This window comes from Rhincodon typus, chromosome 3 (assembly GCF_021869965.1).
Source record: "Rhincodon typus isolate 14 chromosome 3, sRhiTyp1.1, whole genome shotgun sequence".
NCBI lineage: Eukaryota > Metazoa > Chordata > Chondrichthyes > Orectolobiformes > Rhincodontidae > Rhincodon > Rhincodon typus.
This window is the reverse complement of record NC_063334.1, coordinates 55268991-55283929: the sequence shown is the minus strand read 5'-3', so window position 1 is coordinate 55283929 and position 14939 is coordinate 55268991. Positions and strand designations below refer to the sequence as shown.

The 14939-nt window shown below is 39.8% G+C and overlaps 1 protein-coding gene across 1 annotated transcript in view; it reads left to right on the top strand.

The window, feature by feature from the left end:
• ntrk2a (neurotrophic tyrosine kinase, receptor, type 2a) overlaps positions 1 to 14939 on the top strand; it is a 227657-nt gene that overhangs the window by 17799 nt on the left and 194919 nt on the right. Inside the window, exons 2-4 of the mRNA XM_048595207.1 lie at positions 4316 to 4390; positions 4486 to 4557; positions 14177 to 14245. Of these exons, the coding sequence (XP_048451164.1) occupies positions 4316 to 4390; positions 4486 to 4557; positions 14177 to 14245 (216 nt within the window). The remainder of the gene's footprint in view (positions 1 to 4315; positions 4391 to 4485; positions 4558 to 14176; positions 14246 to 14939) is intronic.

The window sequence follows — 14939 nt, the reverse complement described above, 5'->3', positions numbered from 1 at the left end:
AGCATTATGGCTTAGTGATATTCTCTGGCTTTTCTCCCACACTCTTGCACATTCTTTCTATTCAAATAAACCTCTAATGCTGTCTTGAATACCTCAATTCAAAGTTCATCCACCATATTTCAAGGCAGTGTATCCCAGACCCAGAACACTTTTTGTGTGAAAAGGTTTATTCTCACTTGCTATTTTGCTACTTACTTTAAATCTGTGCCTTCTTGTTCATAATCATTTTAACATCATGTAAAGGAATGCTTTTCAACTGTTCTCTCCACCTGTTCTGCCACCTTCAGTGATGCACACATACACCCAGGTACCTCTACCCTTAAGAATTTTGTCCCTTATTTTATATTATCTGTCCATGTTCTCCTTACCAAAATGCATCACTTCATACTTCCCTGCATTGAATTCATCTGCTACCTATCTGTCCACTCCATCAACTTGCCTATGCCCTTTCGTTATAGTTAAACAGTGTCTTCAGCACAGCTTACATTACTCTCAAGGATGCTCTTGTGGTGCAGTGGTAGTATCCCTATCTTTGGGCCAGGAAGTCTGGGTTCAAGTCTCAACTTGTCCAGTTGTATGCCATAACATGGCTGAACAGATTAATTAGAATTATCTACAATGCTTCTGAGCTTTGTGTCATCTACAAACTTAGAAATTGTCCCCAGCATTAATATTTATATCATTCAGAAAAAAAGTGATGGCCCCAATACCGGACCCCTGGAGAACTCCGCTACAAATTTTCCTCCAGCCTGGAAATATCTATTGACGAGCACTGTTTGTTTCCTATCACTCACCTAATTTTGTATCCACATTGCTACTGACCTTTTTATTCTATGACCTATAACATTTCTCACAGGTCTGTTATATGCGGCTGTATCAAATGCTGTTTAAAAGTCCATGTACATCACATCAACAGCATTATCCTCAATGACCCTTTCTATGCCATTTAAAAAAAAACTCCAGCCAGTTAGTTACAAATGATTTCTCCTTTAGAAAGCATTCCTGCTTTTCTGAAACAACCTACCTTTGTCATTGTGACTACTAATTCTATCCCAAATAATTAATTCGAGAAGATTCCCCATCACTGAAGTTAGCCTGACTAGTCTGTAATTGCTGGGCTTATCCTTATAACCATTTTTGATCACAGGCATAACATTTGTAGTTCTCCAGTCTTCTCAGTTCCACTGAATCTGGGGAAGATTAAAAGATTATGGTCAGTGCCTTAACAATATCCACTCTCACTTCCATCAGTATCCTTCAGTGCCTCTCATCCATTCCTGGTATCTTGTCAACTTTAAGTATCGGCAATCAGTCAATCCTAATTGATTTTGAACCCTTCTGGTGAGAGAGTTTTCTCCTCTGCCACTGTTAGTTGCTGAATTGTCCACCACTACTCATGACTGCATGTAAATAAACTGCATACCTTTAATATGGTACAATCATTGGTTGTGAAGTCACTTAGCTTAATCTTATAGCATCTTACTTAAATTGTTTAGAATTTCCTCTAGATCTGTGTTATTTCTCTTCACCCCATCTTTACATTTAGTTTTTGCTACACCTGGCCTGCCCTCAAGCATTGCTAATGAAATCACAGTTGATCTACTGACTTGATAACGGTGCTGAATGAGAGGGAAGTCAGAACATGAGATTATAGATTGTGGTGGACTATAACTCTATTGTTGCTGATATCTTGCTGTGTCTCATGGGTACCCAGTTTTATGTTCTGAATCTATTCCATTTAATATGGCGGATGTGCCACCTAATACAATGATGATATGCTCAGTGTGAAGACAGAACTTGCTATCTGCAAAAATTGTACAGTAGTCACCAGTAGCAACACTGGCATTGACAGATATATTTGCAACAGGTGAATTAATGAGGAAAAAGTCATAAAAGTTTAGTCTCTCATGTAGATTCTTCTAGAATCTGTCACAGTTCCAGTCAGGCAGGTATTTCATTCAGGACTTAGTCATGCAATCAGTAGTTGTGCTTTTGAGCCACTCTTGATGATGGGCATTGAATCACCGATCCTTAGACTATTCTCAAGCCTTACTGCCCTATACTTCAGCCAAGTATTGTCCAAATTGGATAGATACCATTTCTTCAATTCAAGGAGAGGAGTCGCAGTAAATAGTTACCAGTAGGAGGTTTCTTTGCCAATGTTTGATATGATGCCTAGACACCTTGTGGGATTGGGATTCAGTATTGAGGACACCCCCAAGACAACAACTTCCCAATTGTATTTCATAGTGCTGCCACTTCTGGCATGTTTGTCCTGCTGGTTGGTATGATGGCATGATTCTGTGATAACGATGTCAGACAATTGTTTGACTAATTTGTTGGACAACTGTCCTAATTTTAAACATATCCTCAAATACTAATGTGAAGGAATGCATTGCTATGACTGGGCTGTGTACGCCTTTATTTATTGTGCCTTTAGATTGATGCCAGCTAGTCCACAGGTTTAATTCTTATTGTTCCTCGTAACAGTTTGATACAACAAACTCAGTCACTAAGCCTCTCCTTAAGAAATAACAACATTACTGTTGGTCTGGAGTCAGGGAAGGCAGTGGCCTAGTGGTATTATCACTAGACTATTAATCTAGAGACCCTAGTATTGATCTGGGGAACTGGGATTGAGTCTTGCCATGGCAGATGGTGCAATTTGAATTCAATTAAATAAAGCTGGAATCAAGAGTCTAACGATGACCAAGAAATTGATGACAGTTGTTGGAAAAACCCATCTGGATCACGAATGTCTTTTAGGGAAGGATCCTTATCTAGCCTGACCTACATGAGGTTCCAGATCAATAACAATGTGGTTGTCTCTTAACTGCCCTTTGAGCATTTAGGTATGGGCAATAAATGCTGGCCTATCCAGCAGCACACTCATCCTATGAATGAATAAAATAAACATATTGGCCAGACTGTACAGGACAGCAAGTTTCCTTATTAGCAGATTATGTATGAAGTGCAATTTATTTGAGATACTTATTCAACCTTCCAGTGACAATTTTTACAGTTTTAATAATTGACTAATGGATTTTATATTTTATTTTACATTGGTTAGAGTCCCCACCTGTGTTTCCTCTAAGCTGTGTGGATACAAGGCTATGTGGCAATCTGGATTGCTCCATGTTGGCGACAAACAGGTCACCTTTAAGCAGCAGTCCCTGAAAACTGGACAGTTGACTGACTGCAGAAGTGACCATGCATCACAAAAAAACGCATTGCACAGAAAAGGAAAATTAAAGGGAACACTGCTCTGCATCCCTTGAATTCCTACATGTTTCATTTCAATTCAGTTCAAGCTGCAATTTATCTGAATTTCTGCAGTGTTTTTGCAAATATATGAATTAATTGTTGTGTTATCCAGAGGTAAGAACACATGACTGTGGAAGACTAATCATTATTTCTTAAATAATAGCAGAGGGATATGTCTAACGCCTGGACTTTGTTTTGCTACTAATACAGTTGCTAATATGTTTCTTTTAGGATTGAGGGAAAAATACGTTGTAGAGGTTCGCCAGCAATTTCTGTTTTTGTTTCAGTTCTCCAGCATCCGCAGTTGTTTGTTTTATATTACCTTACAGAGAAATTTGACTTATCCGTGATTGCCAAAAAGCTGGAACAGCAGTTGAATTTTGTTACTGGCTGTTGGAAGAGTGTTATTGGATATTGGTGACTGCTGAGTATCACTGTTATTTTGGAAAATGTCTTGCTGTACTTCGACATCAGAATTTTTGAACACTCATTGAAATTTGAGATTTCCAGTTGGTTTCTTTGTACAAGGTTTTTTGTTTGGAAAACAGCTGTGGAAATAGTACCAATTTGAGTCCTGAGACATAACATTAAAGAAAAACTTACTATATTTTCACTTCATAACATGATATCATTAGCCCTTATTCCCAAGTTATAACTTCCACCAGTGAAGTTGAAAACAGAGGTGGAAATCAGAAAATCATAATTTATTTTGACTGTACTGTTTGGCACAAGGACGAGCTCAGCCAATTAAAGATTCCCAGCTGGAACTATTAACATAGCTTCTGCTACTAGCTTTCTGTTGTATTATAATAAATTTACACTGCACATTTGGTTACTGTTAAGTAATTCCTAAAAAACAGTTTATATTCATATTTCACTTCCTTTCAATTTCAAAACTGTCTCTTATGAATGTTTTCTCTTTAAATTGTTCAGACTAAAATTGAACCAATGACTGAGCAAAAAAAAAATCAAATTACAATTCAACTGATAAAACTCTCCATTAAAAGTAATTGGGGAAATTGCTAACATTCATGTTTTTCTTGATCAACAGCTACATTGCAAATCAACCCAACCTGTCAGGCATCAATGAACGAGACATAGAACCTTACACTGGACTGAGAAATCTGTGAGTATTCCCAACAGATTAAATCCTTGTATTTCCTAGATATTTGAAAACTATTCATGAAAAATTTGTTTATTGAAATCTTCTTCATTTTCTAGAACATTGGTTAATTGTGGATTGACATTTATTTCACGACAAGGATTCCATAATAACCCTCGGCTTCAATACATGTGAGTCATGATTGTCTTCTTTTCCTTGACAATTTTTTCTCTGCCAAACGTTGAGTTCTCCCTGTCCTCCATGAGACTAATGACTCTTCAACAGACTAGCTATGCCAATGTACTACTCCCAAATGATCATTCTTCATGACTGTGGTAAGATATTTGATAGACGATCATTATCTAGTTTTGAAACTGATTTCACATACGAGTACTTTCAGCTGGGATCAATGAGACTAAAGGTACCGAGATGCAGGGTGGTATATGTGAAACTGGTCTTCAGATTTCACGCCCTTTGCATCACTTCACTAGTACTTCCATGGATTAACTCTTACAAGCAAGCAGAATGCCCGAAGGAAATTAATGGCACCAACTTCTTTTTTGACAGTGGTTAATACATTTGAAATATAGTTCTTTGTATGGTTCAGTCCTTTTAAATAGGTTTCTTCAGTTTGACCGGGACAGGTTAATAAGAATTCCATTCACCTCCTCCTTCAAAATAAACATGAATCCATCATTGTCTTTCTGATGCAGGGTCACCTGCTCTGCATTTCCAACCATTTCACACTTTCATTCTCGGACCAGCATTATTCTTGGTATAGGTCGTTAAACGTAACGTTCAAAAGCATTGTACCAATACAATTAGAATATCCAAAAATTGGTTAGCTGGTTTATTGATCTGAAAACCTATTCCAAGGGCACAGACACTAAGAGGAGCCCTGTACAAAAGTGAACACACTTTTGTACCTGTATCTTTGTACCAAAGGAGAAAACCATTGGCTGATGATGAATAACCCTACGATCTGTCAGTTCATACTCCTTCTTCTATAAATCAGCTGTAGGATTACTATCACGGGCATTAGACCAGTCTCTCGAGACTTTTTAAAATTACTTATATGCATGCAGTTGAAACAATTTTATTACAGTTTTATTAGTCTTCTAGTTACAAATAGTTCTCCTATAACATGATAGTTGCGTTCTTGTGTGACCTTGCGCAATAGAAAATCGCCGTAGAAAATTGTGTTATTGGGAAATCGCTGCAGAAAATCGCTATACTTGTACAGCAGGAAGTTTGTGTTATCCAAGCAGCGTCCATTATTCATCAATCTCGTTACAGTGTTAACGAGACACGAGTTAAAGCAGAATTACATGTGTGTTACAATTTTAATGCTTTAAGTGTTAAAAATGTCTGAGAAATGAATTCTTTCCTGCATATTGTTTCAGTAGTTGCTGGAGTGAGTCTAATATGAAACAGGGTAAGCAATGTATGGTGAGATTACAACATTTGTCACAGTGCTCTTCACCATCAATCTGTAACATTGCTCTTGTAGGCTACATCATAGCATCACGTTACAGGTTGCACTATCCGTGTGTGGATCATTGCTCTCACAAGCATAAATACTGGCCCAGATCTTCCATTCAGGATTTCCAGCACTGATTAGACAAATAAGATAGAATAAAGAACTGTGAATACCAGAGATCAGAAATAAAAACCTAAATTGCTGGTGAAATGCAGCAGATCTGGAAGCATCCGTGGGAAGAAAGCAGAATTAACATTTTGAGTCTGGTGACTCTTTATTAGAACTCAAAGTTGATATTAAAAGTCCTCAGTGAAGCCTGAGCACCCTCAAGTAGTTTCTGGATTTTATACCAAAACAATATTGATGCTCATGAAAGGTAGATGTACGACATCTAGATCACTGGAATGCAATATATTACTGAAGGTCATTTAGTCATTCTCTATGCGGTGAGTGTTCATTTTCACTGTACACAGATGACTCTTATGTTTCTCAGAGAGAAATATCTCACAACTCTTTATCTTAGCCAGAGACTTGAGATGCTTCTGGACATTCATACCCTGTGAGCTTTTGGGAATAGAACTTCTTATTTTGAAATGATAATACAATGGTCACTGTCAGTGCCATGAATGGCTTTTGTTAAATGTACATTCTGCCTGCCCCTTTGCCAAGTAATAACATAACTGATTAGATGCCAATGTCTACAGTGGGGATGTATCCAAGGTGCTTTGTTGTGATTAGATAAGTGGAAAACTGCTGGTGATTACATGCTCACACACACACATCTTCTTCAGGAGGGCATCATTGCTGTTGCCTTATTGCTGATCCTATTTTTTCCAGTGACCCCCTTCTCATGGCTGGTGACCTGCACTACCTCTTGTGTTGAAGTTGTAAAGAATGACTAGCTTGCCTAAGTTAACCAATCAAGGAGAGAGACGACCATAAAATTATCCTTAGCTTAATCAGGGTTGGTTATGTTAGATGTGTACACTGATGAGATTTGCCTGCTTGTGCTGTGCAAGGAGAGTTTAACTTTCATCACATGATCAATAAGACTCTTCTGCTTATACTTTTTGCCACTTCCTGTCATATTTTGATGATCGTTCATGACCCTGAACCTCTTTCGATTTTTTAAATCTTCCCTTTAATAGAACCCTCTCCTCCCAACTAAATAGTTTAAAACATTATCTGCAACTCTGGTTTTATGATTCATGGCTTTGGATAAATTATGAAACATATAAGAACATATGGCTTTACTAGGACTGTAGGCTTCCCAATGGTGCAGGGTGTCATTGCCTTGCAACTGCAGCATGTTAATTGTACCCTCTTCTCAATATAAAGGATAATTAAAACTAACCAGATTATTATTCCAGAGACCCAGGATAATGTTCTGGGGACCTGGATTCAAATCTCATCATGGCAGATATTGGAATTTGATTTCAATAAAATAAACTGGAATTAAAAATCTATGGATGACTATGAAATCATTGTCAGTTGTCGGAAAAAAAACATCTGGTTTACTAATGTCCTTTAGGGAAGGAAACAGCTGCTCTAACCTGGTTTGACCTACATGTGAGTCCAGATTCACAGCAATGTGGTTGATTCCTAATGGCCCTCTGCGTAATTAGGGATGGTCCCTATAAGCTGCTGAGTCAGTGACGTCCTCATCCTGTGAATGAATATAAAAAGGACTCTCATAATGTCCAGCCAATGTGTGACCATATGCAACAAATCATGCAAGTCAATACATAGTACCTTGGTGACAGTTATGGTGCCATCATTCTGAGGCTGCTCCCTCTCCTAGGTATATTTGAGCCACTAAGGCAAAACAAAGAGTGGCTGTTCAATGACAAGGGCCCCCTAATTATGCCATAGTTGACGACTTAGCTGCACAGCCCATGCACACATGCACTACATGCAAACAGTGGAGCTGTTATACAGCATACAGTAGTGTCCTGAAACACCATTTCCATTCCCAGGATTGCTTTGGAGGAGTTCTGCAGAAATCATTAGAGTAGATGTCAAATTTTATTATGTGTGCTGCTATCTGTATCTTTTAAGTGTGTGGGTTCTTTGGGGGTTTTTGAGGTCCCAGTGTATGCTAGAGTAACTACCTTCTGGTTTAACAAGAAGAGTCCTTTGCAGTCATTAAGATGCAGTTTATTATGTATCTATAACTATTTATGGATTATAAGAATAAACTCGATATTAATACAGTATTGTTGGGAGGACCTAGTCTTAAGTCTGCCTCCCATGAGAGAGATTCCTATTTTGTTCTACTGCAAATTCCACCTGACACCATCACAGTGGGTAGTACTTATATTTAATCAAGTGATAATCCTTTCAGACCTATATTTTGCAACTCCCCAAACTTTTTTTCTGGTAATTATTGTTGATATATATTTGTTTATATAGTTTCATTTACCATTGCCCCATCTACCACACCAAATCTTTGATTTGAAAAATTCAGATGAACTGGATGCTTAACTATCCTCCCTGAATATGTTTGCTTTGGACTTAAAAGATTGATAGTTTGTTGGGTTGAAGGTAGTTGTCTTGGGCTGTCTTTCTGTGGTCTAACTGTGGTCTTCTGAACTGGAGGACCTTTCATCTCCTGTATTTCTACGAAGGAGGATATCATCTCTTCCTGACCAAGTACATTTTTCTTTGCAGTAACATAAATCTTTATACATTGACATCTTAATGGTGTCTTCTTGAAGTTGTGTGCACTGCATCCTCCTTTTGCACAGAACTTGTCCTTTCAACAATTTTATTAGTTCTGAGCTTGAAATAATTGTTAAAGGCTTTCAGTATGTCCTCAAATGTGTATGATGCTTCTTTTATCCCTTTGGTGAGCAATAATATTCTCTGCTATACTCCTAATTGTATCCAAAAGTGTACTTACTTGTTCAGCTTCTGACTTAGCATCCAGTTTAGAAGCCATTCTATATCTCAATAATTGTTTTCTCCAGAATGTCCAATGTTGTGTTCTATTTGGCCCATTTTTGAAATTAAATCTTCCTTAATATACTACTTCTGGTATTATGGCTTCCTAATGTGATTAGATATTTTAACTTACTTAAACATGTTTATTTTGCTGTAATGACAGTTGTCCTGCACTTTTCTGCTATCCTGAAGGCTTTTCCTGCTTTTTGTGACTTTAATGGAGAGTTCTTATGCTTTCAATGCTGAAATAGATGATCTCCTGCCTTTTGCAGCTATAATGGGCTCACCTCAAAAATTTCAATATTAGGCCAGAATTGCTCACTTCTTTAAATTGCCTAATGCTTATCTGTTTGAAATGACTGGGTTTGTGACTTTCTCAGCTCCCTGCTCACAGATTTCATCTGTTTTTCTCTTGATGCCAGTAATTCCTTATTTTTCTAGCCATTATTGCAGTGATGCCTGATCCAAGCTGCACCTTGTTTTTTTTAAAAAAAAACTTTTCATAGAATCCCTACAATGTGGAAACAGGCCCTTTGGCCCAACAAGTCCACACCAACCCTCAGTGCATCCTACCCAGACCCATTCCCTATAGCCCACATAATCTACACATCCCTGAACACTAAGGGCAATTTAGTATTGCCAATCCACCTAGCCTGCACATCTTTGGACTGTGGGAGGAAACTGGAACACCCAGAGGAAACCCACACAGACACAGGGAGAATGTGCAAACTCCACACAGACAGTTGCCTGAGGGTAGAATCGAACCCAGGTCCCTGGTGCTGTGAGGCAGCAGTGCTAACCACTGAGCCACCATGCCACACCTTTCAGCCTGAATTACTGCTCTATTTAAAGTTTGATTTTAGTTTGACTCATGCAATCTCCAATGTATGTTCAATTACTGACTGAAATTGGACATGAGACCAGCCCTACAGACCACTGCCTCACAGTGCAGCCTGGCCCTCTGCCTTGGAACTTCAGATTTCTTTTGTTACAGTGCATCTCTAACCAGAGCTGAAATGTTTTCTGTTATTCTTTGAAGTATTCTTCCTTGCTGTGTCACCACAAGACTTTTCTAGGGTTTGCTGACCTCAGTAATCAGTACTATCCATTCTCCTTGAAATTCACTTGCAATAATCATCTTGGAGTTGGGGGTAAGCATTGCTGGCATCATGCCATTATTTAGAAAGTTTGACTCGTTCCATCCTGCTGTCGAAGACATGGGCCCAGTATGTGGAAAGAATGTGCCTTTTTTCCAGGCAAATGACATTGGGGCAAATGAAAAGCAATGAGTAATTTTCTTGACAGCTTGTGGAGCTGCAGCTTTTTTTGGTTATTAGGAGCGTAATTTTCCCTGAGGCACCAGATACTAAAATCTTTCAATAGTTGATGGATTTAGTTAAGCAGTATTATGAATCCAAGCCTCCTCTAATTATGAAACACTATTGGTTTTACTCAGCAATTTGAGAACTAGGGGAATCTGTATTGGGATTTTTATCAAGGTTAAACTGACTGGCAGACGCATGTGACTTTGGTTTAACCCTTAATGAGATGCCATTAGACTGTTTGTTATGTGAGATTAATGTTGTAACTGTGCAAAAGTGCCTACTAGCTGAAGCCCAACAGGACTTCAAACAGGCTCTACAACTGGCTTTATCATTGGAAAATGCAGCAAGTGGAGCATATGAATTGCAGGGTATTCTGATGAAAGTGGACACCCTCATCAGTCCAACTGAGCTCAGGGAACACCACTTGAGTAAAGGCAATTGCATAACCTCACTCAGGACATATCCTGAACAGAGGAGCCCTAAGTCCACTCACAGCAAAATCCCAAAACAAAGCCAAGCCTTGGCCAAATGGTAAAAATTTTCTTTAAGATCCAGGCCAGCAAACCATTGCAGTTGCTGCTGGTATGTAGACTTAAGTCAACAAAACAGTCCCACTAGACCTAAATTGAGTAAGAGAACTCAAAGACCCATATGTTGGAGAGTGCACACCCTGGAAAGTCTACCAATACCTTTAGGGACATAAATTTGTAATAATAATGGACCCCAAGCTCCTGCTAAGTCTATTGAAAGGCAAGGGAGTGCTTCCCAAAGCTTCAGGCTGAATTCAGTGATAGGCTCTCATTCAAAGTGTGCATAATTACAAGTTGGAACACTATCCGGGAGGCAAAACTGCAAATGCAAATGCATTGAGTGCCTCCCACTGGCAGATAAACCACCAGCGGTACTGCCACTGGAAAAGTCCACGTGATTTTAAATTTTCTGGACACTTCCAGTCACAGCTGACAATATCAGACTTTGCATGTAGAAAGATCGAGTCCTGGCAAAACTGCAAAAGCTAGTGGTGATGGGGAAACCAAACGGCTGTCACAACCAGAAATGAAACCTTTTTGGACTTGGAGAGACTAGATCACCGTACAGGACGGCATATTGTGAGGAGCAGGCGTGATTGCCTTGAGTACAGGTCGCTGCCAGATACTAGCTGAACTTCACTGAGTGATCCAGGGGTTTCCAAAATGAAGATGTTGGTGAGAAGTTATGTATAGGAGCCAGGATTGGAAGCAGACATAGCCATGTTGGTGGTGCAGTGCCCGGAGTGCCAACAAGGACAAAAATTACCATCAGCAACTCCCTCATAGTTGTGCGAATGGCTGGGTAAACCCTGGGCTCAGCTACATGTCGACTATGCAGGTCCTTTCATAGGCTCAATGTTCTTAGTCATTAATACACCCACTTAAAGTGGCTGGACACGCACAGAGTTCATTTGTCAAACATGGGGACAACCATAACAAAACTGCATGCATCTTTCACAGACTCCTGTAAGTGTTTCATAGAATCCCTACAGGGCGGAAGCAGGCCATTCAGCCCACAAGTTCACACCGACCCTCTGAAGAACATCCCAACCAGACCCACATCCTACACCATCTCTGTAACCTTACATTCCCCACGACTAATCCACCTAGCCTACACATCCCTCGATGCTATGGGCAATTTAGCAAGGCCAATCCACCTAACATGCACATCTTCGGACTGTGGGAGGAAACTGGAGTACCCAGGCGAAAACTACACAGACTCGGAAGAATGTGCAAACTCCACACAGACAATCCCCCGAGGGTGGAATCAAACCCTGGCCCCTGGCGCTGTGAGGCAGAAGTGCTAACCACTGTGCCACCTGTGCTCCTATCAGTAATTGTCACTAATAAGAGGCCATCATTTTCCAGCAGGGAATTTAAGTAATTCCTAAAGTCAAATGGTATTCAACATAAAAAGACAGCTCCACACCATCCAATGGCCCGGCAGAAAGAGCAGTCCAAACTCTGAAGGCAGGCTTAAAGAAACAGCCTAAAACTTCACTAGATACAAACTGTCTTTGTTCCTATTTGATTACAGAACCATCCCTCATGCAATGACAGGGATAGTTCCAGCAGAGTTGCTAATGGGGAGAAAACTCCGTACCAGATTAAATCTGATCGTCCCGGAAGTGGGGACGGAGGGTGAAATGGTGTCAGGAATGCCAATGCCAGCCACAAGACTCCAATAAGCGAGAGAGACAGTTACTTCAGGGGACGAAGTTTAGTGTAGGAACCATGGGAATGGCCCTGGATGAGTATGAGGCATGGTTGACATGAGGTCAGGTCCCATGATGTATAAAGTTCAGATAGGTGCGACGGTTCTGAACAAGGACATGGACCATATGAAAGCTGCAATCTCACAAATGGTGCGGGAGAAAAATGTGCCCAGCTCCTCTATAGCCTTTCTGACTCTTCCAGAACCCATGGGTTCTCCCTCTCCATCAAGCGTTGAAGACACCTTGGAATCTGAGATGGATATGGTAGATGTCGCCACCTTGGTGCCTTTGCTGGTTAAAGATGAGTGAATTTCTTCCGAAACGCTCTCGGCGCAAGAAGGCCAGAGATACTGTGATATACACACAGCCCATGTCAGAAACAGAGTTGGAGGAACCTGACCCAGTGCTAAAATACTTTGGGAGGACCTACAAAAACAAACAACTGGCCTATGTCCACAGACTCAGAGGGAGGGACATAGCGATTATAATGAGGTCAGCCAGGTGGTCTTCATAGAATATGAGAGCCCTGATTGGGGCTGTTAACCTGGTCCAATCAGGGACACTTGGCTAACAGATATAAACAGGAGTGTCAGAGATTCTGTTCAATCTGAGAGCCAGCTCTGAGGAAGCTGGACCAGTGTTAAGTACAATGTACAATTAAATAAAGGGTGACTTGGTGATGGGATACTGGCCTCAGTGGAGATATGTCACCCCGTCTTTCCACCCACCACTGCACCCTCCCCACCCCCCCGCCCCCTCCCATCCAATTTCCATCACTACCAAGCCTTCCCGTGCATTGTCCGAAAATCTTGGTGCCTTCTGTACATCCTTTGTGTCTTTCCCAGGTCCGACTCCCAGCACCTACTCCAAACACAGTTACCCTCCCCTCTATGAGATATCTGCTAACTTTAAGCAATGCTTGCATTAGTTCCACGCTGATGGGCTGTGCCAGTGAACAGTTCAATTATAACTGACTGGACGCAGAGATCGTTCAAATGAGCAGACATGATGGAATTGGTTTGGTGCTTGCATTGTAATCAATGGTCCAGATTGTCAGATGACCAGAGAACCATTTTTGCAGGGTAGATGGGAGTTCTGTACGGGGACCCTGCAACATCCCCATCAAAGTAGACTCCAAAGGAATTGCTGAATGGCCTGTAAGCTGAGACAGCGACACTCCCACTCATTCAGACAGAGGAAATATCATCCCTGCATTCAGTCTGTCAAGCCCTGTCAGAATGTAACATGGTTCAATGAAATCCCCTCTTGTGTTTCTGAACTCCGGTGAATACAAACATCATGAACCAAATCTCTCCTGATAAAACAGAGCTGCCATTCCAGGAATCAGTCTGGCGAACATTCATTGCACTCTCTCCAAAGCCAGAATGTCCTTCTTCAGATAATGAGATCAAAACTTTTCACTCCAGGTGTGGTGTCACCAAAACCCTGGGCAACTGCCATAAGACAGTCCTGATCTTCTACTTGAAGCCTCTTGCAATAAAGACAAACATAACATTTGCCTTTCAAATTGCTCGCCGAATGTTCTAAAGTGGGATGAGGCTGGATAGCTCCTTGTTGGCTAATGCAGACACAATGGGATGAATGGCTTCCTTTTTGGCTGCGAATTTATATGATTCTGTCCATTCTATGTTATGTGAACTCTTGAAATAAAGTGCATTGATGCTAATTTAAATAGTAGACAGAAATATCATGTGACCATGCTTAAGTATTAGTTTGATAACCTCAATATCTTTAAGTTCAGCATGCCCAAACATTATAACCAACTCTCACACAATTTAGTTTTATTTCTATTTCAGCAACCTTGCCAATAACAGATTTTCAAGTTTGTCCTGGAAGCCTTTTCGATATTTGGAACTGACACATTTGTAAGTGGCCTTTCATAAACATTTACAATATAATTCATGCAAAGGTTTCAAATGTACTAAAATCTTGCTAGGTTCTTAACATATTGACAACATGGAATTATTTGCTAAATTGTAAAAAAAATATATATTTACTGTTTTAATGGCAATAATCTAAAAATTATACATTGTTGCCTTGAGGAAATGTAACACATTCACTTGAAATTACCTTTGTCCAATATCTTAATAAGACCATTGATCTGTTCTGAAAAGGTTAATGCTTCGATCTGAGCAGCAGACAGATAATTATATGAACTACTAAGTATTAGTTTGATAATGCCTACGTTCAGCATGCAAACTCACTATGTGCTTGTACAGTAATTTAATTTCTGGATTTAAGTATTAGTTATAGGCTTTATAAACAAACTTTTTATTTGTTCTACTCTGTAATAGCTTTCTGTACTTTAATCAGAAATGCCAGCTTTGGAGACCCATAACTCTCTGGTCAGATTATAACAGAAAGCAGAATTACCCTTGAGAGTAAGTGGTAAATAATGTTATGGATATTATGAATAGAACCAACACCTCATTAATCCAGGTTTCGTTTCTTAATGGAAACATAATTTGACCATTTCCCCAGAGAATATTGAAGCAAACTGGTCAGTGATGTTAGACTGCTGATTTTCAATTCTTTAATATAATATATTCTTAAATTTCT